This window comes from Balaenoptera acutorostrata, chromosome 1, assembly GCF_949987535.1.
Source record: "Balaenoptera acutorostrata chromosome 1, mBalAcu1.1, whole genome shotgun sequence".
Lineage (NCBI taxonomy): Eukaryota > Metazoa > Chordata > Mammalia > Artiodactyla > Balaenopteridae > Balaenoptera > Balaenoptera acutorostrata.
Window position 1 is genome coordinate 139,637,598 of NC_080064.1, and position 26,867 is coordinate 139,664,464.

At 36.9% G+C, this 26,867-nt stretch overlaps 1 protein-coding gene across 7 annotated transcripts in view; it reads left to right on the forward strand.

Annotated features, from left to right (window-relative positions):
- The window catches only part of RALGPS2 (Ral GEF with PH domain and SH3 binding motif 2), a 178,623-nt gene that overhangs the window by 61,154 nt on the left and 90,602 nt on the right, over positions 1 to 26,867 (forward strand). For all 7 annotated transcript variants that reach the window (XM_057545676.1, XM_057545679.1, XM_057545684.1 and 4 more), the window contains exons 5-6: positions 1,734 to 1,817; positions 24,044 to 24,133. In XM_057545676.1, coding sequence (XP_057401659.1) covers positions 1,734 to 1,817; positions 24,044 to 24,133 — 174 coding nt within the window. The remainder of the gene's footprint in view (positions 1 to 1,733; positions 1,818 to 24,043; positions 24,134 to 26,867) is intronic.

Below are 26,867 nucleotides of genomic sequence, written 5' to 3' on the forward strand. Positions count from 1 at the left end.
TGATAATAGGTGCCTATAAGGCGAATTCTCTGAGACTTTCATGTCTGAAAATGTCTGTGGTATACTTTCATACTTAATTGATATTTTTGTTGGATAAAGAATTCTAAGATTTTGTAGGCATTGTTTCAGTTGTCTTTTAACTTCTAGGGTTGCTATTGAGATTTCTGATACCTTCTGATCCCTATTTTTCTGTAGGTGACCTGTTTTTGTTTTGTTCTGTTTTTGAACTGATAGATTTTATGATTTCTTTGTCTCCAATGTGCTACAGGTTTTTGATGCTAGGCCTTGGTTTGAGTCTTTTTTTTTTTTTTTTAAATCTTTTGTAATGGGTGTTAGACAGGTCTTTTGTCCTTTAAGTTCTGGAGGCATTTTCTTGAATTAGCATTTTTTTTTTTTTTTTTGATAAGTTACTTTCCTCTATTTTCTCTGTATTCTCTTAAAATTCTTTTTATTATTCAGAAGTTGACTCTAATGGACTCTTCTAATTAACATAATATTTTTGCTCCTACTTTTAACTTATTGTTTAAAAGATACTATCACCTTTATCTCACAACTCTTCTGTTGATTTTTTAAATTTCTTGTATTATATTTTCATGTCCAAAAGTTTTATTTTGTTCTCTGAATATTTCTTATTTGTATCCTTCTATTTTTGCCATTTAATGGGAGAAATATCTGTCTGAAAGTAATAATTATATGGTTTTGTCCTTTTCTTTTCTCAGTTTTCTTTTGTTCTCTGCCCTAACTTGATTTCTTCAGAGGTTTTCCTTTTTTCCTATGGATTCTGTCTCTTTCTGGTGGTGGTGGTTGTATTATAGCAGGGTTCTTAACCTATTTTGAACCTTGAACCCTTTTGGCAAACTGAAGCTTCTGGAACTGAACACTTCTTTAATATCAAAGGAAATCAGTCCTAATAAGATACACTTATTAAAATATTTTTAAAAACTGTTCTATGGCAATATATGTGCCTCTTTATTAACATATTAAGTAAGATCTATAGGTGATGAGATTACAACTTCAAAGTAGTGATGAGGGTAAATGATATTTTTGAGATATCTGTACCAATTGTAATGTGATATGAAAATATCTGTGATTTTTATTAGTGACAAAGTCACATGTATTGCCAATTCTTCTATAATTTGTAGCCTACATGTATAATTAAAAGGAACGTCATTTCAGTTAGAGGTTAGTGTAAAACAAAAATTTAATTTTTTTTTTTATTACATCCAAGTTCTTGTGCCCTTTGAATTCTATTGATAGACCCTGTGGGGGATCAAACACCCCTTTATTAGCGGTTTCTTCAAATACCAGGGGTCGTTGGCTGTCAGCTCAAAGATTGAGGTACTAGAAAGCTGATTGGAAGCTCTGAATGAATGACTGGGGCTTGACAACTAGTGGGCTTCACTCTATGTTGTGGGATGCTCAGCTTTCATTGTTTGTAGATAGATTTTTCCTCTTGGGATTCAAACCTCTTCAAAGAAGAACCCATCATTCTGCATATGGAGTATAAGTCTAATTATCTGTGTTCACATAGACAAGTAATTTTGCCCTCTTATGTTCTAATCAAATTTCCTTTTGTGTTTTAACTGAATGGTTATGCTATTAAATGTGTTCATATTAAATAAAACAGTTCTGGGAAAGTACACAACTGACTTTAATGCTTTGAAACCATTAATGCAACAGGAAAACTGGACTATTTCATGAATTTATATTTAATTTTCAACTTAATTTTTCAGGAGCTTTCAAGTTGTGGATGGAATAAAAAAGAAAAATACAGTTCTGCACCAAATGCAGTTGCCTTTACAAGAAGATTTAATCATGTGAGTTGCTTATAAAATTTTGATATTTAGTTTCTGAAATTCAATTCCTCAGATTATAATTTTTCATTAAGAAATAGTTTTAAGTTTTTACATCAATTCTAGAGCATTTTCAGCCAATATCTCTTCAAATATTGTCTCTCTGCATGATCTCTGTTTTTTTCCTTCTGTAATTCCTATTGGAAATTTACTGGAACTTGACATTCTTTCCTACTTGTATCTTAACCTTTCATATTTCATCTATCCCTTTGTGCTCTGTTCTGCATGATCTCCTCAGATCTATATTTCAGTTCACTAATTCTTTTCAGATGTGTCAAATCTGTTTCAAATCTGTGTGCTTTTACACTAGTGTCATTTTTTTTATTTTTAAAATTTCTTAAATCATTTTCAACTTTTTATTTTATAATTTCTGTTATTATCCAAAGTCCTTGGAGTACTAATTCTCTGTATCTGCTGATCCTTACTCAAAATGGTTTGTTTTCTTATGCATTTTGTAATTTTGAATTGAGAGCTCATGTTTATTTAAGCTTTAGCTGTGGAAATTTTGCTGCTGCCTAGATTGAGGGTGTATACTGTCTAAGAGGCATTTTGTTTGCTTTTGCCAATACCAACGGCTATTACAGAACTAGGACTATTTTTTTATGTTATATGTTTTGGTTGGGGAACATCTGTACTTCTCTGTACTGAAAGTTTAAGCTCCAAATCCAATTAAGGGCAAGTTACAAATTCTTGTGAAAGACTTAATTTTCTCCTTCTTCTGTGTCATCTCCCTCTGTCAGTAGGTGAATTGTTTAGTCTACTTTTTCACCAAAATTGTAGCCCTTTGAAGATCCCTTAGATAGGAACAGACAGGGGACAGTAGAGGTGTGAGGCCTTATATTATGACTTTGAAGGAGTATTAAATCCCAAGTCCCTATGCTCTTGAGAGGAAATCTTCCAAAGGCAGCTGTAGTACCCTTTCCTTTTTTGCCTTTATTTCCTTTGTTTTTGACCTCTAGTGAAATCTTTTCTTTTCCTTTCAAGTTAGTTATACACTTTTTAAAAAATGGTTGGGGTTTAAAAATGGGGTTTATAGCAAATAGTTTCTCAAGTTATTTGGTTCACTGTATTACCCAAAATGGAAATGAGTTAAAGTTTTTTTTAAATTAGATTAAACCATTATTAAGGGGCCTAGACAAACATGTCTTATACTGAATTCCTTATTTAAGCTACTTAGCAGTTCTAAAATTTTTCTGAGGTGGTCAGAATTTATCATCACAGTAAAACTTTTTTCTTCGCCATACAAAAACATTGTGACAGTACCCATAAATTTGACTTTAGATTTTTAAGCACTCATATTATTCTTTTTTTTTTCATATTATTCTTAAGTAAGCCAAAAGGTTGTTAGAGTCAAATACGTCACAGTGTACCAAAAGCTCTTATGCTTAATCAAGATTACAGTTGATCTATAATAAGCTCCATTACTTAATTATTCCATTACTGTTATTTTCTCCTAGGAGGGTGTTAGGAAATCTGAAGGTAGCAAATTACAAGGAAGTTACAGAGAGTCTTTTATTTTTAAAATGAGTTTCTTGTAGATAGCATATAGTTGGGTCTTCCTTTTTTTTGGTCTGGTCTGACAATCTCTGCTTTTCAATTTAGACCTAGAAAAAAATGCAAAGAGAGTTTCTGTATATCCCTAACCTCCCCTAATCTTAACATCTTAGGTAAGTATAATATAGTTATCAGAGCCTGGAAATTAACATGGGTACAATAAATACCGTTAACTAAACTAAGGGCCCTATTCAACTTTCTTCAGTATTCCCACCAATATCCTTTTTGTTGTTCCAAGATACCATTATGGATCCCACATTGCATTTAGTTGTCACTAATTCCAACAAAAGAGTTATTTTGGAGTCTGTTTCTTTTTAATGCTTTTTCTCTTAACAGTCAACTTTGAATCTGTTTCTTTGTGTGTCTGGTAATTTTTTCAATCGTATTGTCATCATTATGGATAATATGTTATAGAGATTCTGGATTTTGTTGTCTTCTTTTGAAAAATATTGATTTTTATTTTATCAGGCAGTTAACTTGGCTGGACTCAAAGTCTAAATTCTGTCTCTCCTTGAAGAACATATTTCTCCTTGGAGAAGTCTTTCCAGATTTTATCTTCATTTGGGCTTCTTAGAGTTTCCCCTGCACGTGCACAGTTACATGGTCAGCCAGAGATTTAGATCGAGTTTTTATATAGATTTGGGGGATTTTTCTTGCCTTTCCAGAATTTCCCCCCTCACTTTCTAGCCAATTGTCCTCAGACTTTTTTTTTTAACGCCATTCCTTACGTGCTCCCCCCAACTTTTTTTTTTTTTAATTTTTTAATTTTATTTATTTATTTATTTTTGTCTGTGTTGGGTCTTTGTTTCTGTGCGAGGACTTTCTCTAGTTGCGGCGAGCGGGGGCCACTCTTCATCGCGGTGCGCGTGCCTTTCACTATCGCGGCCTCTCTTGTTGCGGAGTACAGGCTCCAGACACGCAGGCTCAGTAATTGTGGCTCACGGGCCTAGTTGCTCCGCGGCATGTGGGATCTTCCCAGACCAGGGCTTGAACCCGTGTCCCCTGCATTGGCAGGGGGATTCTCAACCACTGCGCCACCAGGGAAGCCCTGTCCTCTGACTTTTGAAGCCATTAAGACTGTGGCCTTCTGCTTGAGTTTCTGGTGCTCCACATTGTAACTGGTGAATGTCCTCAGACAATAAATTTTATAAGTGCAATTCTCACCCAGTGCATCTTACTTTTTCCAAAGATCTGTTCTCCAGTTTCTGCCTTCTTTTGGTTCCTCTCTTGTGCTTTTAATAGTTGTTTTTATAATTTGTAATTATAATCAGATGAGCATTTCCAAAGATACCTGCTTCTCCACATTACCAGAAATGGAACTCTCCCCCATCCTTTTAAAACTATGCTTTTTTATTGATTATTGAAACAGTAACATACATTGCAGGGAAACTGAAACAAGGTAGAAATTTATAAAAAGGTGGGGGGAAAAATCACCCTGAGGTGACTGTTGTTAACATTTTTAGTATATATTCTTCCATTCTTTATTTTTTTACTACTCTAATAGAAATAATGCTGTACATGTAATTTACAGTCCTATTGTCTTAACATACCATGAAATGTTACTGTATCATAAAATCATTTTGTAAACATTTTAAGTATCTGTATAATCTCCTATGACTTGACTATATCATAATTTTAATAATCACTCTATTTTGGCTATTTTTCTAATAACTTGTATTCATGCCTTCTGACCAGTGGCTTCCTGATTTTTTTTTAATTGGGGGAAGGGTTGTCTAAGTTTCTTTTAAATGTTACCTTTCGATAATTGGAAATTTGACTAATAATTGGAAATTAATGTTTTTAGGAATGATAATGATTTTAGGTTATGTTTATAAAAAGACTCCTTTTAGAAAATATTTATACATGCAATTATATATTGTCCATGATTTGCTTCACAGTACTAATGGGGCACTTGAGGGTAGGGTGAGGGTGGAGGTGAGAAAGCTTGGCCATAACTTGGTTGTTGAAGCCGGTTGATGTGTACTGGGGAATTCATTATTATCATCTGTTTAGTTCAGTATACATTTGAAGATTTCCATGATAAAAAATTAAGAAACTATCTTTAAAGCTTAACATATGTTTGGCTGCAAATAAAAGGTTTTCATAATGCTTTTATATGATTATAAAACCCTGAATAAAGCAACTAGAGTTAAAAATAGCCTATGAATAAAATTTTTCCAGGATTTACTTTTTAATGAAATATTTGATATATTTTTAAGAATGTGTTAAATGTTTGTTTGAATCTTATGAAATTGCCAATGTTTGACCATTTTTAGCCTACAAAACTGGCAAGTTCATATGGTTAATCTATTATGTATTAGGAAATATTCTGATAAACAACTGTGAATTCACCACCTAAACTAAGAAATAGAATATTACCAAAACTGTTGAAGTATTTTACATATTATTTGTTCTATCCTCACTTAAGGGGTAACCATTATCTAAAAATTTTTATTTTCTTCTTTCTTTTGTATTTTGTAAACTTGATTTAAAAAATTTTTAACTCGTCTCATAATTCCCATATATATAGATTTACCAGAAGTATTTGTACCCCTAAACAGCATGTTGTATATCTTGCTTGTTTTTCATCTTTGAAAAATATATCATCAGACTATATGTAGTCTTCTGTGGTTGCCTTTTTTCACTTGTGTGTTTCTCTGCTGTATCCATGGTCATGTATGTAACTCTCATTCATTGTTTTTTCAGTGCTGTCTTCTAGCATTTCATTGTATGAATGTATCAGAAAGAATTTATTATTCTTTTGAGGATGGACATGAGATGTGTCTCCTAATTTTTTGCTGTTATGAAGTATGTTGCTATGAATATTCTAAGAGTCTTTTTGGTGCCCATGTGCAGTAGTTTCTTAGGCAGGGGCTTTCACACTTTTTGACTGTGACCCACAATTAGATAAAATAGTTTACATTGCAACCCAATACAGAAATTAAAGTTTTCTGAAATAATATTTACTTGTATTAGATGATATGTACTTTGATCTTTTTCTGTTAAAAAAAAAAGCAGTTGAAAAACATTGCTGCTAAGCTTACTAAACTGATATCATAAAATGGGTGAAAAACACTGCGATTTGTTTGAAAAAATATGTGCCTAGATGTAAAATTTGTGTCATAAAGAGTATATCCATGTTTAACTACACAAGACAGTGTCTAATTTTTTTTCAAAATGACTGTACCAAATTTGCATTGAGCTTTCATTACTGCATATCCCTGTCAACATTTGTTATCATCAAACTTTGCAATCTGGTATAAAATGACTTCAACTTTCATTTTCATTCAATTAAATATTTATTAAGCTCCTACTATGTCCTGGGCATTGGTCTTGATGTTTGGGATATATTAGTGAATAAGAAAAACAGAGATCACTCCCTTCATGTACCTTTTCATTCTAGTTCTTCCTAATTTTAATTTCATGTATTTCTTTTTTCATTTTCAGAAGTTCTATCATTTTCAAATCTCTCTGGTCATTTGTATTCTTCTCTTATTTCTTACTTTAAACCACTTATTGTAAAATAAAACATGGATTAAAAAAAAACCCACAAAACAAATATATGGTTTAATGAAGTTTTACTAACTACCCTAGAAACCCCTCCAAGTGCCTCATCTCAGTCCACACCCTTTCTTCTTCCAGCAATACCCACTGTCTTGACTTTTATAGTACCCACTGTCTGGTGTTTTGTAGTTTTTTTTTTTTTTTTTAAACATCTTTATTGAAGTATAATTGCCTTACAATAGTGTGTTAGCATCTGCTTTATAACAAAGTGAATCAGTTATACATATACAATATGTTCCCATTTCTCTTCCCTCTTGCATCTCCCTCCCTCCCACCCTCCCCATCCCACCCCTCTAGGTGGTCACAAAGCACCGAGCTGATCTCCCTGTGCTATGCGGCTGCTTCCCACTAGCTATCTATTTTACATTTGGTAGTGTATATATGTCCATGACACTCTCTTACCCTGTCACATCTCACCCCACCACCTCCCCATATCCTCAAGTCCATTCTCTAGTAGGTCTGTGTCTTTATTCCCGTCTTGCCACTAGGTTCTTCATGGCCTTTTTTTTTTTTTTTCCCTTAGATTCCATATATATGTGTTAGCATACTGTATTTGTTTTTCTCTTTCTGACTTACTTCACTCTGTATGACAGACTGTAACTCCATCCACCTCATTACAAATACCTCCATTTCATTTCTTTTTATGGCTGAGTAATATTCCATTGTATATATGTGCCACATCTTCTTTATCCATTCATCCGTCGATGGACATTTAGGTTGCTTCCATGTCCTGGCTATTGTAAATAGAACTGCAATGAACATTTTGGTACATGACTCTTTTTGACCTATGGTTTTCTCAGGGTATATGCCCAGTAGTGGGATTGCTGGGTCGTATGGTAGTTCTATTTGTAGTTTTTTAAGGAACCTCCATACTGTTCTCCATAGTGGCTGTATCAATTTACATTCCCACCAACAGTGCAAGAGTGTTCCCTTTCCTCCACACCCTCTCCAGCATTTATTGTTTCTAGATTTTTTGATGATGGCCATTCTGACCGGTGTGAGATGATATCTCATTGTAGTTTTGATTTGCATTTCTCTAATGATTAATGATGTTGAGCATTCTTTCATGTGTCTGTAGGCCATCTGTATATCTTCTTTGGAGAAATGTCTATTTAGATCTTCTGCCCATTTTTGGATTGGGTTGTTTGTTTTTTTGTTATTGAGCTGCATGAGCTGCTTGTAAATCTTGGAGATTAATCCTTTGTCAGTTGCTTCATTTGCAAATATTTTCTCCCATTCTGAGGGTTGTCTTTTGGTCTTGTTTATGGTTTCCTTTGCTGTGCAAAAGCTTTTCAGTTTCATTAGGTCCCATTTGTTTATTTGTGTTCTTATTTCCATTTCTCTGGGAGCTGGGTCAAAAAGAATCTTGCTGTGATGTATGTCATAGAGTGTTCTGCCTATGTTTTCCTCTAAGAGTTTGATAGTGTCTGCCCTTACACTTAGGTCTTTAATCCATTTTGAGTTTATTTTTGTGCATGGTGTCAGGGAGTGTTCTAATTTCATACTTTTACATGTTCCTGTCCAATTTTCCCAGCACCACTTATTGAAGAGGCTGTCTTTTCTCCACTGTATATGCTTGCCTCCTTTATCAAAGATAAGTTGACCATATGTGTGTGGGTTTATCTCTGGGCTTTCTATCCTGTTCCATTGATCTATATTTCTGTTTTTGTGCCAATACCAAACTGTCTTGATTACTGAAGCTTTGTAATATAGTCTGAAGTCAGGGAGCCTGATTCCCCCAGCTCCATTTTTCGTTCTCAAGATTGCTTTGGCTATTCGGGGTCTTTTGTGTTTCCATACAAATTGTGAAATTTTTTGTTCTAGTTCTGTGAAAAATGCCAGTGGTAGTTTGATAGGGATGGCATTGAATCTGTAGATTGCTTTGGGTAGTAGAGACATTTTCACAATGTTGATTCTTCCAATCCAGGAACATGGTATATCTCTCCATCTATTTGTATCATCTTTAATTTCTTTCATCAGTGTCTTATAATTTTCTGCATACAGGTCTTTTGTCTCCTTAGGTAGGTTTATTCCTAGATATTTTATTCTTTTTGTTGCAATGGTAAATGGGAGTGTTTTCTTAATTTCACTTTCAGATTTTTCGTCATTAGTGTATAGAAATGCAAGAGATTTCTGTGCATTAATTTTGTATCCTGCTACTTTACCAAATTCATTGATTAGCTCTAGGAGTTTTCTGGTAGCATCTTTAGGATTCTCTATGTATAGTATCATGTCATCTGCAAATAGTGACAGCTTTACTTCTTCTTTTCCGATTTGGATTCCTTTTATTTCTTTGTCTTCTCTGATTGCTGTGGCTAACACTTCCAAAACTATGTTGAATAATAGTGGTGAGAGTGGGCAACCTTGTCTTGTTCCTGATCTTAGTGGAAATGGTTTCAGTTTTTCACCATTGAGGACAATGTTGGCTGTGGGTTTGTCATATATGGCCTTTATTATGTTGAGGAAAGTTCCCTCTATGCCTACTTTCTGCAGGGCTTTTATCATAAATGGGTGTTGAATTTTGTCAAAAGCTTTCTCTGCATCTATTGAGATGATCATATGGTTTTTCTCCTTCAATTTGTTAATATGGTGTATCACATTGATTGATTTGCGTATATTGAAGAATCCTTGCATTCCTGGGATAAACCCCACTTGATCATGGTGTATGATCCTTTTAATGTGCTGTTGGATTCTGTTTGCTAGTATTTTGTTGAGGATTTTTTCATCTATGTTCATCAGTGATATTGGCCTGTAGTTTTCTTTCTTTGTGACATCTTTGTCTGGTTTTGGTATCAGGGTGATGGTGGCCTCGTAGAATGAGTTTGGGAGTGTTCCTCCCTCTGCAATATTTTGGAAGAGTTTGAGAAGGATAGGTGTTAGCTCTTCTCTAAATGTTTGATAGAATTCGCCTGTGAAGCCATCTGGTCCTGGGCTTTTGTTTGTTGGAAGGTTTTTAATCACAGTTTCAATTTCAGTGCTTGTGATTGGTCTGTTCATATTTTCTATTTCTTCCTGGTTCAGTCTCGGCAGTTTGTGCATTTCTAAGAATCTGTCCATTTCTTCCAGGTTGTCCATTTTATTGGCATATAGTTGCTTGTAGTAATCTCTCATGATCTTTTGTATTTCTGCAGTGTCAGTGGTTACTTCTCCTTTTTCATTTCTAATTCTATTGATCTGAGTCTTCTCCCTTTTTCTCTTGATGAGTCTGGCTAATGGTTTATCAATTTTGTTTATCTTCTCAAAGAACCAGCTTTTAGTTTCATTGATTTTTGCTATTGTTTCCTTCATTTCTTTTTCATTTATTTCTGACCTGATCTTTATAATTTCTTTCCTTCTGCTGGCTTTGGGGTTTTTTTGTTCTTCTTTCTCTAATTGCTTTAGGTGCAAGGTTAGGTTGTTTATTCGAGATGTTGCCTGTTTCTTTTTTTTTTTTTTTTTTTAATGAGGATCTTGAATCAGATGCGTATGTTTTGATTGATTGATTGATTGATTTTGGCTGTGTTGGGTCTTCGTTGCTGTGCGAGGGCTTTCTCCAGTTGTGGCAAGCGGGGGCCACTCTTCATCGCGATGCGCGGACCTCTCTCGTTGCGGAGCACAGGCTCCAGACGCGCAGGCTCAGCAGTTGTGGCTCACGGGCCCAGCCGCTCTGCGGCATGTGGGATCTTCCCAGGCCAGGGCTCGAACCCGTGTCCCCTGCATTAGCAGGCAGATTCTCAACCACTGCGCCACCAGGGAAGCCCGCCTGTTTCTTGAGGTAGGCTTGTATTGCTATAAACTTCCCTCTTAGCACTGCTTTTGCTGTGTCCCATAGGTTTTGGGTCGTCGTGTCTCCATTGTCATTTGTTTCTAGGTATTTTTTGATTTCCCCTTTGATTTCTTCAGTAATCATTTCATTATTAAGTAGTGTATTGTGTAGCCTCCATGTGTTTGTATTTTTTACAGATCTTTTCCTGTAATTGATATCTAGTCTCATAGCGTTGTGGTCGGAAAAGATACTTGATATGATTTCAATTTTCTTAAATTTACCAAGGCTTGATTTGTGACCCAAGATATGATCTATCCTGGAGAATGTTCCATGAGCACTTGTGAAAAATGTGTATTCTGTTGTTTTTGGGTGGAATGTCCTATAAATATCAATTAAGTCCATATTGTTTAATGTATCATTTAAAGCTTGTGTTTCCTTATTTATTTTCATTTTGGATGATCTGTCCATTGGTGAAAGTGGGGTGTTAAAGTCCCCTACTATGATTGTGTTGCTGTCAATTTCCCCTTTTATGGCTGTTAGTATTTGCCTTATGTATTGAGGTGCTCCTATGTTGGGTGCATAAATATTTACAATTGTTATACCTTCCTCTTGGATCGATCCCTTGATCATTATATAGTGTCCTTCTTTGTCTCTTGTAATAGTCTTTATTTTAAAGTCTATTTTGTCTGATATGAGAATTGCTACTCCAGCTTTCTTTTGATTTCCATTTGCATGGAATATCTTTTTCCATCCCCTCACTTTCAGTCTGTATGTGTCCCTAGGTCTGAAGTGGGTCTCTTGTAGACAGCATATATATGGGTCTTGTTTTTGTATCCATTCAGCCAGCCTTTGTCTTTTGGTGGGAGCATTCAATCCATTTACATTCAAGGTAATTATCGATATGTATGTTCCTATTCCCATTTTCTTAAATGTATTGGGTTTGTTATTGTAGGTGTTTTCCTTCTCTTGTGTTTCTTGCCTAGAGAATTTCCTTTAGCATTTGTTGTAAAGCTGGTTTGGTGGTGCTGAACTCTCTCAGCTTTTGCTTGTCTGTAAAGGTTTTAATTTCTCCATCGAATCTGAATGAGATCCTTGCTGGGTAGAGTAATCTTGGTTGTAGGTTTTTCTCCTTCATGACTTTAAGTATATCCTGCCACTCCCTTCTGGCTTGCAGAGTTTCTGCTGAGAGATCAGATGTTAACCTTATGGGGATTCCCTTGTGTGTTATTTGTTTTTTTTCCCTTGCTGCCTTTAATATGTTTTCCTTATATTTAATTTTTGACAGTTTGATTAATATGTGTCTTGGCGTGTTCCTCCTTGGGTTTATCCTGTATGGGACTCTCTGTGCTTCCAGGACTTGATTAACTATTTCCTTTCCCATATTAGGGAAGTTTTCAACTATAATCTCTTCAAAAATTTTCTCAGTCCCTTTCTTTTTCTCTTCTTCTTCTGGTACCCCTATAATTCGAATGTTGGCACGTTTTATGTTGTCCCAGAGGTCCCTGAGACTGTCCTCAGTTCTTTTCATTCTTTTTTCTTTATCCTGCTCTGTAGTAGTTATTTCCACCATTTTATCTTCCAGGTCACTTATCCTTTCTTCTGCCTCAGTTATTCTACTATTGATCCCATCTAGAGTATTTTTAATTTCATTTATTGTGTTTTTCATCATTGCTTGGTTCCTCTTTAGTTCTTCTACATCCTTGTTAAATGTTTCTTGCATTTTGTCTATTCTATTTCCAAGATTTTGGATCATCCTTACTATCATTATTCTGAATTCTTTTTCAGGTAGACTACCTATTTCCTCTTCATTTGTTAAGTCCAGTGTGTTTTGAGCCTGCTCCTTCATCTGCTGTGTGTTTTTCTGTCGTCTCATTTTGCCTATCTTACTGTGTTTGGGGTCTCCTTTTCACAGGCTGCAGGTTCGTAGTTCCCGTTGTTTTTGGTATCTGTCCCCAGTGGCTAAGGTTGGTTCAGTGGGTTGTGTAGGCTTCCTGGTGGAGGGAACTAGTGCCTGAGTTCTGGTGGATGAGGCTAGATCTTGTCTTTCTGGTGGGCACGTCCACGTCTGGTGGTGTATTTTGGGGTGTCTGTGGCCTTATTTTGATTTTAGGCAGCCTCTCTGCTAATGGATGGGGTTGTGTTCCTGTCTAGCTAGTTGTTTGGCATAGGGTGTCCAGCACTGTAGCTTGCTGGTCGTTGAGTGAAGCTGGGTCTTGATGTTGAGATGGAGATCTCTGGGAGATTTTTGCCGTTTGGTATTACGTGGAGCTGGGAGGTCTCTTGTGGACCAGTGTTCTGAAGTTGGCTCTCCCACCTCAGAGGCACGGCCCTGATGCCTGGCTGCAGCACCAAGAGCCTTTCGTCCACACGGCTCAGAGTAAAAGGGAGAAAAAATAGAAAGAAAGAAAGAAAGAGGCTATAATATAGTGAAGTAAAATAAAGCTATTGTAAAGCAAAGCTATACAGACAAAATCTCACCCAGAAGCATATACATATACACTCACAAAAAAAAGGGAAAAGGGGAAAAATTAATATCTCCTGCTCCCAGAGTCCACCTCCTGAATTTGGGATGATTCGTTGTCTATTCAGGTGTTCAGCAGATGCAGGCACATCACGTTGTTTGTGGAGCTTTAATCCGCTGCTCCTGAGGCTGCTGGGAGAGATTTCCCCTTCTCTTCCCTGTTCGCACAGCTCCTGGGGTTCAGCTTTGGATTTGGACCCGCCTCTGCGTGTAGGTCGCCTGAGGGCGTCTGTTCCCCGCCCAGACAGGACGGGGTTAAAGGAACAGCTGCTTCGGGGGCTCTGGCTCACCCAGGCCGCGGGGAGGGAGGGGTACAGAGGAGGCGGGGCGAGCCTGCGGCGGCCGAGGCCAGCATGACGGTGCACCAGCTCGAGGCGTGCAGTGCGTTCTCCCGGGGATGTTGTCCCCGGATCCCGGGACCCTGTCAGTGGCGGGCTGCACCGGCTCCCGGGAGGGGAGGTGTGGAGAGTGACCTGTGCTCACACACAGGCTTTTTGGAGGCGGCGGCAGCAGCCCCAGCGTCTCACGCCCGTCTCTGGGGTCCGCGCTGATCGCCGCGGCTTGCGCCCTTCTCTGGAGTTCGTTTAGGCGGCGCTCTGAATCCCCTCTCCTTGCGCGCAGCGAAACCAAGAGGGAAGAAAAAGTCTCTTGCCTCTTCGGCAGTTGCAGACCTTTTCCCGGTCTCCCTCCCAGCTAGCTGTGGTGCGCCAACCCCTTCAGGCTGTGTTCACGCTGCCAGCCCCAGTCCTCTCCCTGCGATCCGACTGAAGCCCTAGCCTCAGCTCCCAGCCCCGCCCGCCCCGGCGGCTAAGCAGACAAGCCTCTCGGGCTGGTGAGTGCTGCTCGGCGCCGAGCCTCTGTGCGGGAACCTCTCCGGTTTGCCCTCCGCACCTCTGTGGCTGCGCTCTCCTCCGTGGCTCCGAAGCTTCCCCCCTCCGCCACCCGCAGTCTCTGCCCGCGAAGGGGCTTCCTAGTGCGTGGAAACCTTTCCTCCTTCACGGCTCCCTCCCACTGGTGCAGGTGCCGTCCCTATTCTTTTGTCTCTGTTATTTCTTTTTTCTTTTGCCCTACCCAAGTACGGGGGGAGTTTCTTGCCTTTTTGGAGGTCGGACGTTTTCTGCCAGCGTTCAGTGGGTGTTCTGTAGGAGCAGTTCCACGTGTAGATGTATTTCTACTGTATCTGTGGGAAGGAATGTGATCTCCGCGTCTTACTCTTCCGCCATCTTCCCTCAGCCTCCATAATATTTCGGTGTTTTGTAGTTTTATCACATAAATGTGATCGCTAGTTTAGCCTTGCCAGTTTTTTTAATTTGTTAAATGTTTATCACTATTTTTTTTTGAATTTTTGAATTTTATTTATTTTTTTATATAGCAGGTTCTTATTAGTCATCAATTTTATACACATCAGTGTATACAGTTCAATCCCAATCACCCAATTCAGCACACCACCATCCCCACCCCCCCATGGCTTTCCCCCCTTGGTGTCCATACATTTGTTCTCTACATCTGTGTCTCAACTTCTGCCCTGCAGACCGGTTCATCTGTACCATTTTTCTAGGTTCCACATACATGCGTTAATATACGATATTTGTTTTTCTCATTCTGACTTACTTCACTCTGTATGGCAGTCTCTAGATCCATCCACGTCTCAACAAATGACTCAATTTCGTTCCTTTTTATGGCTGAGTAATAATCCATTGTATATATGTACCACAACTTCTTTATCCATTCGTCTGTCGATGGGCATTTAGGTTGCTTCCATGACGTGGCTATTGTAAATAGTGCTGCAGTGAACATTGGGGTGCATGTGTCTTTATGAATTATGGTTTTCTCTGGATATATGCCCAGTAGTAGGATTGCTGGATCATATGGTAATTCTATTTTAGTTTTTTAGGGAAACTCCATACTGTTCTCCATAGTGGCTGTATCAACTTACATTCCCACCAACAGTACAAGAGAGTTCCCTTTTCTCCACACCCTCTCCAGCATTTGTTGTTTGTAGATTTTCTGATGATGCCCATTCTAACTGGTGTGAGGTGATACCTCATTGTAGTTTTGATTTGCATTCCTCTAATAATTAGTGATGTTGAGCAGCTTTTCATGTGCTTCTTGGCCATCTGTATGTCTTCTTTGGAGAAATGTCTATTTAGGTCTTCTGCCCATTTTTGGATTGGGTTGTTTGTTTCTTTAATATTGAGCTACATGAGCTGTTTATATGTTTTGGAGATTGATCCTTTGTCCATTGCTTCATTTGCAAATATTTTCTCCCATTCTGAGGGTTGCCTTTTCATCTTGTTTATGGTTTCCTTTGCTGTGCAAAAGCTTTGAAGTTTCATTAGGTCCCATTTGTTTATTTTTGTTTTTATTTCCATTACTCTAAGAGGTGGATCAAAAAAGATCTTGCTGTGATTTATGTCAAAGAGTGTTCTTCCTATGTTTTCCTCTAAGAGTTTTATAGTGTCTGGTCTTACATTTAGGTCTCTAATCCATTTTGAGTTTATTTTTGTGTATGGTGTTAGGGAGTGTTCTAATTTCATTCTTTTACATGTAGCTGTCCAGTTTTCCCAGCACCACTTATTGAAGAGACTGTCTTTTCTCCATTGTATATCCTTGCCTCCTTTGTCATGGATTAGTTGACCATAGGTGTGTGGATTTATCTCTGGGCTTTCTATCTTGTTCCATTGATCTATGTTTCTGTTTTTGTGCCAGTACCATATTGTCTTGATTACTGTAGCTTTGTAGTATAGTCTGAAGTCAGGGAGTCTGATTCCTCCAGCTCCTTTTTTTTCCCTCAAGACTGCATTGGCTATTTGGGGTCTTTTGTGTCTCCATACAAATTTTAAGATTTTTTGTTCTAGTTCCGTAAAAAATGCCATTGGTAATTTGATAGGGATTGTATTGAATCTGTAGATTCCTTTGGGTAGTATAGTCATTTTCACAATACTGATTCTTCCAAACCAAGAACATGGTATATCTCTCCATCTGTTGGTATCATCTTTAATTTCTTTCATCAATGTCTTATAGTTTTCTGCATACAGGTCTTTTGTCTCCCTAGGTAGGTTTATTCCTAGGTGTTTCATTCTTTTTGTTGCAGTGGTAAATGGGAGTGTTTCCTTAATTTCTCTTTCAGATTTTTCATCATTAGTGTATAGGAATGCAAGAGATTTCTGTGCATTAATTTTGTATCCTGCAACCTTACCAAATTCATTGCTTAGCTCTGGTAGTTTTCTGGTGGCATTTTTAGGATTCTCTATGTATAGTATCATGTCATCTGCAAACAGTGACAGTTTTACTTCTTCTTTTCCAATTTGTATTCCTTTTATTTCTTTTTCTTCTCTGATTGCCATGGCTAGGACTTCCAAAACTATGCTGAATAATAGCGGTGAGAGTGGACATCCTTGTCTTGTTCCTGATCTTAGAGGAAATGCTTTCAGTTTCTCACCATTGAGAATGATGTTTGCTGTGGGTTTGTCATACATGGTCTTTATTATGTTGAGGTATGTTCCCTCTATGCCCACCTTCTGGAGTGTTTTTATCATAAATGGGTGTTGAATTTTGTGCATCTATTTTCTGCATCTGTTGAGATGATCATATGGTTTTTATTCTTCAATTTGTTAATGTGGTGTATCACATTGATTCATTTGCATATATTGAAGAATCCTTGCATTCCTGGGATAAATCCCACTTGATCATGGTGTATGATCCTTTTAATGTGTTGTTGGATTCTGTTTGCTAGTATTTTGTTGAGGATTTTTGCATCTATATTCATCAGTGATATTGGTCTGTAATTTTCTTTTTTTGTAGTATCTTTGGTTTTGGTATCAGGGTGATGGTGGCCTCATAGAATGAGTTTGGGAGTGTTCCTTCCTCTGCAGTTTTTTGGAAGAGTTTGAGAAGGATGGGTGTTAGCTCTTCTCTAAATGTTTAATGGAATTCACCTATGAAGCCATCTGGTCCTAGACTTTTGTTTGTTGGAAGATTTTTAATCACAGTTTCAATTTCATTACTTGTGATTGGTCTGTTCATATTTTCTATTTCTTCCTGGTTCAGTCTTGGAAGTTTATACCTTTCTTAGATTTTGTCCATTTCTTCCAGGTTGTCCATTTTGTTGGCATAGAGCTGCTTGTAATAGTCTCTTAGTATGCTTTGTATTTCTGTGGTGTCTGTTGTAACTTCTCCTTTTTTATTTCTGATTTTATTGATTTGAGTCCTCTCCCTCTTTTTCTTGATGAACCTGGCTAAAGGTTTATCAATTTTGTTTATCTTCTCAAAAAAACAGCTTTTAGTTTTATTGATCTTTGCTATTGTTTTCTTTGTTTCTATTTCATTTATTTCTGCTCTGATCTTTATGATTTCTTTCCTTCTGCTAACTTTGGGTTTTGTTTGTTCTTCTTTCTGTATTTCCTTTAGGTGTAAGGTTAGATTGTTTACTTGAGATTTTTCTTGTTTCTTGAGGTAGGCTTGTATAGCTATAAACCTCCCTCTTAGAACTGCTTTTGCTGCATCCCATAGGTTTTGGATCATCATGTTTTCTTTTTTTTTTTTTTTTTTTTTTTTTAATTAATTAATTTATTTATTTATTTATTTATTTTTGGCTGTGCTGGGTCTTTGGTTCGTGCGAGGGCTTTCTCCAGTTGCGGCAAGTGGGGGCCACTCTTCATCGCGGTGCGGGGACCGCTCTTCATCGCGGTGCGCGGGCCTCTCACCATCGCGGCCCCTCCCGTCGTGGGGCACAGGCTCCAGAAGCGCAGGCTCAGCAGCCGTGGCTCACGGGCCCAGCCGCTCCGCGGCATGTGGGATCCTCCCAGACCAGGGCTCAAACCCGTGTCTCCCGCATCAGCAGGCAGACTCTCAACCACTGCGCCACCAGGGAAGCCCTCATCATGTTTTCATTGTCATTTGTCTCTAGGTATTTTTTGATTTCCTCTTTGATTTCTTCAGTGATCTCTTGGTTATTTAGTAACATATTGTTTAGCATCCATGTGTTTCTGTTTTTTACGGTTTTTTCCCAGTAATTCATTTCTAATCTCATAGCGTTGTGGTCAGAAAAGATGCTTGATATGATTTCAGTTTTCTTAAATTTACTGAGGCTTGATTTGTGACCCAAGATGTGATCTATCCTGGAGAATGTTCCATGCGCACTTGAGAAGAAAGTGTAATCTGATGTTTTTGGATGGAATGTCCTATAAATATCAATTAAATCTATCTGGTCTATTGTGTCATTTAAAGCTTCTGTGTCCTATTTATTTTCATTTTGGATGATCTGTCCATTGGTGTAAGTGAGGTGTTAACGTCCCCCACTATTATTGTGTTACTGTCGATTTCCTCTTTTATAGCTGTTAGCAGTTGCCTTATGTATTGAGGTGCTCCTATGTTGGGTGCATATATATTTATAATTGTATATCTTCTTCTTGGATTGATCCCTTGATCATTATGTAGTGTCCTTCCTTGTCTCTTGTAACATTCTTTATTTTAAAGTCTATTTTATCTGATATGAGTATAGCTACTCCAGCTTTCTCTTGATTTCCATTTGCATGGAATATCTTTTTCCATCCCCTCACTTTCAGTCTGTCTGTGTCCCTAGGTCTGAAGTGGGTCTCTTGTAGACAGCATATATATGGGTCTTGTTTTTGTATCCATTCAGCAAGCCTGTGTCTTTTGGTTGGAGCATTTAATCCATTCACGTTTGAGGTAATTATCGATGTGTATGTTCCTGTGACCATTTTCTTAATTGTTTTGGGTTTGTTTTTGTAGGTCCTTTTCTTCTCCTGTGTTTCCGACTTAGAGAAGTTCCTTTAGCATTTGTTGTAGAGCTGGTTTGGTGGTGCTGAATTCTCTTAGCTTTTGCTTTTCTGTAAAGCTTTTGATTTCTCCATCGAATCTGAATGAGATCCTTGCTGGGTAGAGTAATCTTGGTTCTAGGTTCTTCCCTTTCATCACTTTAAGTATATCATGCCATTCCCTTCTGGCTTGTATAGTTTCTGCTGAGAAATCAGCTGTTGACCTTATGGGAGTTCCCTTGTATGTTATTTGTTGTTTTTCCCTTGCTGCTTTCAATAATTTTTCTGTGTCTTTAATTTTTGCCAATTTGATTACTATGTGTCTCGGCATGTTTCTCCTTGGGTTTATCCTATGTGGGACTCACTGCGCTTCCTGGACTTGGGTGGCTATTTCCTTTCCCATGTTAGGGAAGTTTTCGACTATAATCTCTTCAAATATTTTCTCTGGTCCTTTCTCTCTCTCTCTTCTCCTTCTGGGACCCCTATAATGCGAATGTTGTTGTGTTTAATGTTGTCCCAGAGGTCTCTTAGGCTGTCTTCATTTCTTTTCATTCTTTTTTCTTTATTCTGTTCCACATCAGTGAATTCCACCATTCTGTCTTCCAGGTCACTTATCTGTTCTTCTGCCTCAGTTATTCTGCTATTGATTCCTTCTAGTGTAGTTTTCATTTCAGTTATTGTATTGTTCATCTCTGCTTGTTTGTTCTTTAATTCTTCTAGGTCTTTGTTAAACATTTCTTGCATCTTCTCGATCTTTGCCTCCATTCTTTTTCTGAGGTCCTGGATCATCTTCCCTATAATTATTCTGAATTCTTTTTCTGGAAGGTTGCCTATCTCCACTTCATTTAATTGTTCTTCTGGGGTTTTATCTTGTTCCTTCATCTCATACATAGCCCTCTGCCTTTTTATCTTGTCTGTCTTTCTGTGAATGTGGTTTTTATTCCACAGGCTGCAGGAGTGTAGTTCTTCTTGCTTCTGCTGTCTGCCCTCTGGTGGATGAGGCTATGTAAGAGGCTTGTGTAAGTTTCCTGATGGGAGGGAGTGGTGGTGTGTAGACCCTGATGTTGCTCTGGTGGGCACAGCTCAGTAAAACTTTAATAGCTTGTCTGCTGATGGGTGGGGCTGGGTTTCCTCCCTGTTGGTTGTTTGGCCTGAGGCCACCCAACACTGGAGCCTACCTGGGCTCTTTAGTGGGGCTAATGACAGACTCTGGGAGGGCTCACACCAAGGAGTACTTCCCGGAACTTCTGCTGCCAGTGTCCTTGTCCCCACGGTGAGCCACAGCCACCCCCCGCCTCTGCAGGAGACCCTCCAACACTAGCAGGTAGGTCTGGTTCAGTCTCCCCTGGGGTCACTACTCCTTCCTCTGGGTCCCAATGCACACACTACTTTGTGTGTGCCCTCCAAGAGTGGAGTCTCTGTTTCCCCCAGTCCTATCGATGTCCTGCAGTCAAATCCCACTAAGCTTCAAAGTCTGATTCCCTAGGAATTCGTCCTCCTGTTGCCGGACCCCAGGTTGGGAAGCCTGACGTTGGGCTCAGAACCTTCACTCCGGTGGGTGGACTTCTGTGGTATAAGTGTTCTCCAGTCTGTGAGTCACCCACCCAGCAGTTATGGGATTTGATTTTACTGTGATTGTGCCCCTCCTACCATCTCATTTTGGCTTCTCCTTTGTCTTTGGATGTGGGGTATCTTTTTTGGTGAGTTCCAGTGTTTTCCTGTCGATGACTGTCCAGCAGCTAGTTGTGATTCTGGTGTTCTCGCAAGAGGGAGTGAGAGCATGTCCTTCTACTCTGCCATCTTGGTTCCTCTCTCCAACACTTTTTAATTTACACTTTCTCCCTTTATCCTTTTCCTTACTATTTACCTGTGGAGGAACCTCTAGAGTCTCCCACAGTCTAGACTGCATTCAGTGCAGTTTAATATGTTCTATGTTTTCTAGAAATTAGCTGCTGGTTCCAAAGGTTCAGTTGGGTTCAGTGCCTTTGGCAAGAGTCTGGGTTGTGTTGGGTTTTTTCATCAGGTCTTTTTCGTGATGTTAGCAGTTGTCTAGATCCATTATTTGAGGTTGTTAAAAGGTAAATTCTCATTTCATTCTTTTTTATTTATTAGTGGGAATGCTTTTATAAAGAGACATTTTTCCCTCATCTAGTATTTGCATACCCAGAGGTCCATTTCCTATAGGCAAGGAAGGATAAATATTTGATTTTTTTCTCTTTATTTAGCAGTTATGAAGATAATGAGTTGGTGTTGTCATTTAACGAAGACCAAGTAGTTTATTTTAATTTTATTTTGAACTCATAAATGTAAACAAAGATGATGTGTTTCAACCCATTGCAATTATTACCCTTATTGAAACTCACATTGTCCCATCTTTGGCCAATGGAAGTCTCTTCAGGTTGGCTTTCATGTCCCTTTTCATGACCCTAGTAATCTTGTAACAGTTTCTTTGCTATTTGTATGCAAAGATGTTGCATGTTCATTTTGTCCATCACCTGCACTCTGCCTGGAATCAACATTTCTTTAATAAACCTTGGTTTCTTATAGTGGGAAATGGACCTGGATGCTAAAAATGCTCATTGCTACTAGGGTGACCATAATTTCTAGGCCTTTTCAGCAGATATAGCTAGGATATCTATATATCATACACACATAACTATTTAAAGATAAAATATCTCATGAGTTCTTATTAATACTTCTAATTCAAATTCAGGACCAGAGTTTTACTTCACCTTTTCCATATTATACATGCATATCCTTTCCTCCATGCCCACAATCTGGTTTTCAGGGAACACAGGGCATGATACAGTATCCTATGTGACTCATTTGCTTTAGCCTACATAGCAAATAACAGTCTCAGAATAACAATACTAATACCAATAATATTCCTATAAAGAGGTAACTATATGTTTTGCAAATGTTATGTTTTTTATAATTGTATATATTGTCTGGGCATATAGGCATTATATAACATACTCTCCTTCTTTTAACCCTCATTACTCTTATTTCTGTGAATAAGTGCATATTTAATGCTCACTACCATCCTCATGTTGATGTTTCTCTAGTCATTTGACTGTCTGAAGCTCGTTCTCCAGGAAATTACTTGGGAAGCGTTCATCGGAACAATAATTCTTGAGTTTTTCCATGTTGACAAGTTTGCCTGTCCTTTGTATGAAATTTTCTTTCTTGATAATATTTGATATAGTACTCCATTTTTTTTCTGGCAAAGTGTTGCTATTGAAAAGTCTGATGATAATTAAATTTTCTTTTCCCTAAAAATCACTTTCTCTTTTTGTCTCGGCCTAAAGATTTTTTTCCTTTAAGTCCAGTAATTTCATTAAGCTATGCCTCAGTGTTGATCATTCTGGGCCAGTGTTCTCAGGTGTGGTTGGCTTTAGCTGGGACTGTCAACTGGGGAGCACCTACACTTAGCCTTTCTGGCATGGTGCTCTCAGGGTAGTTGGACTTCTTACATGGTAGTTTAAGAATCCCAGAGAGAATGTTCCAGCAGTCGAGGCAGGGGCTACATGTTCTTTTATGACCTTTCCCTGGAAGCCAGCATCAGTTTTGTTAATTTTCTGTTTCTTGAAGCAGTCATGAGCTTGTCTAGGTTCAATGAGAGCTGACATACACCCCAACTTTCAATGTGAGGAGTGACAAAGAATTTGTGGCCATGTTTTTAATTTTATTTTTATTTTTATTTATTTATTTTTTTAATTAAAAAAATTTTTATTGACGTATAGCTGATTTACAATGTTGTGTTAGTTTCAGGGGTACAGCAAAGTGAATCTGTTACACAAATACATATATCCACTCTTTTTTAGATTCTTTTCCCATATACAGTGGCCACGTTTTTAAATTACCGTAGTATTTGTCTTAAAATTTGACATAAAGTTTAATAAAGTCAGTGATCGATGCAGCTTAGATTGAATCGCAAATTAATATTTGCTAAGGTTGTTAAAATATCTAAAGTATAACTTTAGATATACTGTAGAAGTAAACTTTATTAGAATCAGGGATAATTATTGCCATTAGTAGCTCAAGTATAGTAACAAATATAAAGATGGCTTGGTAAAATATATACATTTTACATTTACACATTTGTTTAGAGATGAAAGTTGCAAGTAAAATCTAAAATATTTCTCACTAAGAAAAGGTGACAAAATATCAGGCAGTGGCTTTATCCTTTGCACTAAGATTTCTAACTGCATCCTATCTTTAGGTTTGTATAATTTTGAACCAACTGATAGTGCTTTGATTTTGCTTTCATAGTACATGAATATGTTATATACATATTACTTTATATCATATGATAAGCCCACTATTTTCACCAGAGTAGAGCATTTTAGTAATGTTACAGATCTAGTCTGCCTTCTGATGAATGGTTTTTAATGTTTTTTAAAAGAAATCTTGAAAATGGTTTCATTGAATTAGAAAACATTACATAATTTAAAAAATACAATCTTAATTTTAGAGTGACTTAGATATATTTTTCTTTATGATATTTTATATTTTATTTCATTTTATTCATACCAGAAAAACTGTACTTGAGATTCTTTACACTTATGATTCTACTCAATGTAAATAAAATGGCAGCATGGGATTACACAGCCACAGTAAAACATACTATAGCATGTTTTACAATGTCTGATCTTAGAGCTTATCTAATTCTGCCAAAGTGTTTCAAAATACAGCAAAAAACACTTTTATAGTGTTCATGTTGCATCACTCTGGTTTTATTGCATTCTCTTTTCCTTCAAAATTTGTATTAGCTTTTACAAATTAAAAATTGTAGTAGTGATGTTTTTATGTGTGTGTACACACATATATACATATCTGTATCTGTCTGTGTACATATGAAGTGTATGCAACATTTGAAGATTGGTTATGTCTTGGTGGTGAATCAAGGGAAAGAGAAAGTATTGTTTTTAAACAGCTATCTATTTCTCAAATAGCTCTTGTCATTAATTTGACCCTAGTAAGTAAAGAATATTGCTATTCAACTGTCTTTAATTTTTATTTGCAGGTAAGCTTTTGGGTTGTTAGAGAGATTCTTCATGCTCAAACATTAAAAATTAGAGCAGAAGTTTTGAGCCACTATATTAAAACTGCTAAGGTAAGACAAACTTGTGTTTCTGTTTTTGAGTTTAATCATTTAGCAATGCTTGTAAGTAAATGTTTGCCTGTGACACTATTTATCGACACTAGAAAATAAGGCCTACTGACTAATATAAGTCCGTTTTTTAAATTGAATGCCTGTTTCCTTTGCCTTTTCTTTTATTCCTCCTGTCTTCCTTCCCTTTCTTTTATACTTTTCCTCCCTCTCTCAGAGAAGCTGAATTACATAATATTTGACTGGGCAGAGGTCAGATTATGATGAAGTTTAATATTTATAAAATATTTGTCTATTCTGCAGGTGATTGAAAAAACCTTATAGGATTAAGTAGAAAAATACGTATCAATTATTTGCCTTTGAAATAGATCACTCTGCCAACCATATGGAGAATGATAAGACTTTATTTTTTTTTAAGTAGTATAAATGAGGATGTTAACCAAATACCTTAATTGAGCAGCATAGATAATAGATGCAGCAAGAGAAATAGAACATGGATTTCAAGGATAGTCAAAATTTAGAGAGGAGGATGGAATAGGACATTCAAGATTTTATTAAAATTTGTAACAACTCCAAATTTATGTTAACTAAAAAGAGGTATAATTGTAACCACATCCCTCATTATTCTTATAATAAATGCATAACTCATCTCACCTGTGAATGAAGATGGAATAAAATGAGGATAACATTTTTACGATTGTAAATTATTGTAAAAATGTAATAATTGTAAGTCATAACTCTTCCATATTTCCCTTGAGCACCTGGGAACAATTGTATTCTAACATTCTATGGCACTAGGTGGCAGAGCTAGCCTTCTGAAAATTTGATATTTTGCAGAAGTGTCATAAAATTTTTAAAAACATTCTTTGTGATATGTTAGATAAATATTGGGTTTTAGCTAATAGAAGTCCATGACTTTTCTCCATAGATCCTGAATTTGCATTATTGTTTTCTGGTATTTTTGTTAGGTTTTTTTATGTACTTGTTGTATGTTCCACTCAAAACCACCAAATTTTGTCCATCAAAGCTGCCATTATCCTCATCAAATAATCATTTAATTCCAATTCAGACTCGTAGACTTTGAGTTATTTTTGATAGTGTTTACTTTCATCTCAAGCCCTAAATTCATAATTTTTTTGTCTCATTTCTGTCTCTTAAATCCCTCTAGTCAGACTCGCCTTCTGCATTCAGTTTGTTATAAAACTGGCAGGTCTTTCTCTTCTTTTAGTAGGTTGTTTCAGTTAGGGTTCTGTAGAGACAGAAAAAAAAAATACACACATATATATATGTATATAATGTATAAAAAGATTTAAGAAATTATCTCGTGTGACTAGGTGGGGGAAAACTGGCAAATCTGAAATCTGTAGGGCAGACAGCCCAGAAACTCGGGCAGGAGTTTCAAGATTTTTGCTGTTATAAATACCACTGCTTATAAAGCATTCATGTGTGAGTCTCTTGGTGCTCAACTGCAGGTTAAAGCCCTAGAAATACAGAGAGAAAAGACAAATTTATCTACAAAGAAATGACAATTAGACCAATAACTTTCATTGAATCTGATGAAAAATAACATTTTTTTGTGTGTTGGCTATTTAGGTTTTCTCTCCTGAAATGTCTGTTCAAGATCTTTGAACAATTTTCTATTATAGTATTGGTCTTTGATTTTTATAGCAGTTTTAAAAATATAATTCCAGATGCTAAAGTTCTTTGCTATATTCTTTGCATACATCTTCCTATTTGTGACTTGTCTTATAACTCTTTTCATGTTATCTTTTGATATAGATGCTCTTAATTTTAATAGTCAAATGTATTAATCTTTAACTTTCATTTTCTGATTTAAGAATATCTCACTTAAAATATCTTACTCTCACCTCTGAGAATATCAAAGATTTTCTCTTATATTATTCTTTAAAAGTTCTACAGCTTTGATTTTGGTATTTAATTCGTCTGAAATTTTAGATATAATATGTATGAATTATGGATCCCAGTTCACATTTTTCCATATGAATAATCCTGTTGGCACCATTTTTTAAATCTTTTTTTAAAGTTCTCTTTATTTTGTCTGGAAGCATTGTTATGTCACCCTTGTTCTTGAAAAATGCTATTCCAGACTTAGTTTTTTTTGAATTTACTCGGAATTTCTTGAACTTACTAGCCCTGGGAATTAGTGTCTTTCAGTAATTTGAGAAAATAATCCACCATTATCTCTCATATTGTTTCTACCCCATTGTTTTTTATCATGTCCTTCTGAAGCTCCACTGAGATAAATGCTGGCCTTTTTTGCTCTTCCTTTGATGTTTCTTTATCTTTTATTTCACATTTTTTTAAAAGACCCTTTGGCTTTTGTGTTGCTTTCTAGATAATGCCTTCATTTTTAATCTTCATTTTATTTGAGGCCAATACCTGATGTTCTCCATTTGTGAATTCTTGTTTCCTTGTGTTTATCCTTTTCCTTTTCCTTTTCCTTTTTTTCTTTTACTTGAGTTCATATTTCTTGAAATTTTATAGGGGTTCTTTGAGACCTGAGTTAAGGTGGTATTAGTTAGGGTTCTTCAGAGGAATAGAACCCTTCACTTTTCCTTGGTTTTCATATTCAAAAGAGGCCATTTTTGCCTTGGAGTCGCTTCATGGTGAGGACAGTTTTTAAACGATAAGACCATTGAGATGTAAGCATCTGATAGTTTGAAGAAACCTGGGCAATTAGCAATAATTTGACAAAAATAGTAGATCTCTCGGTAAA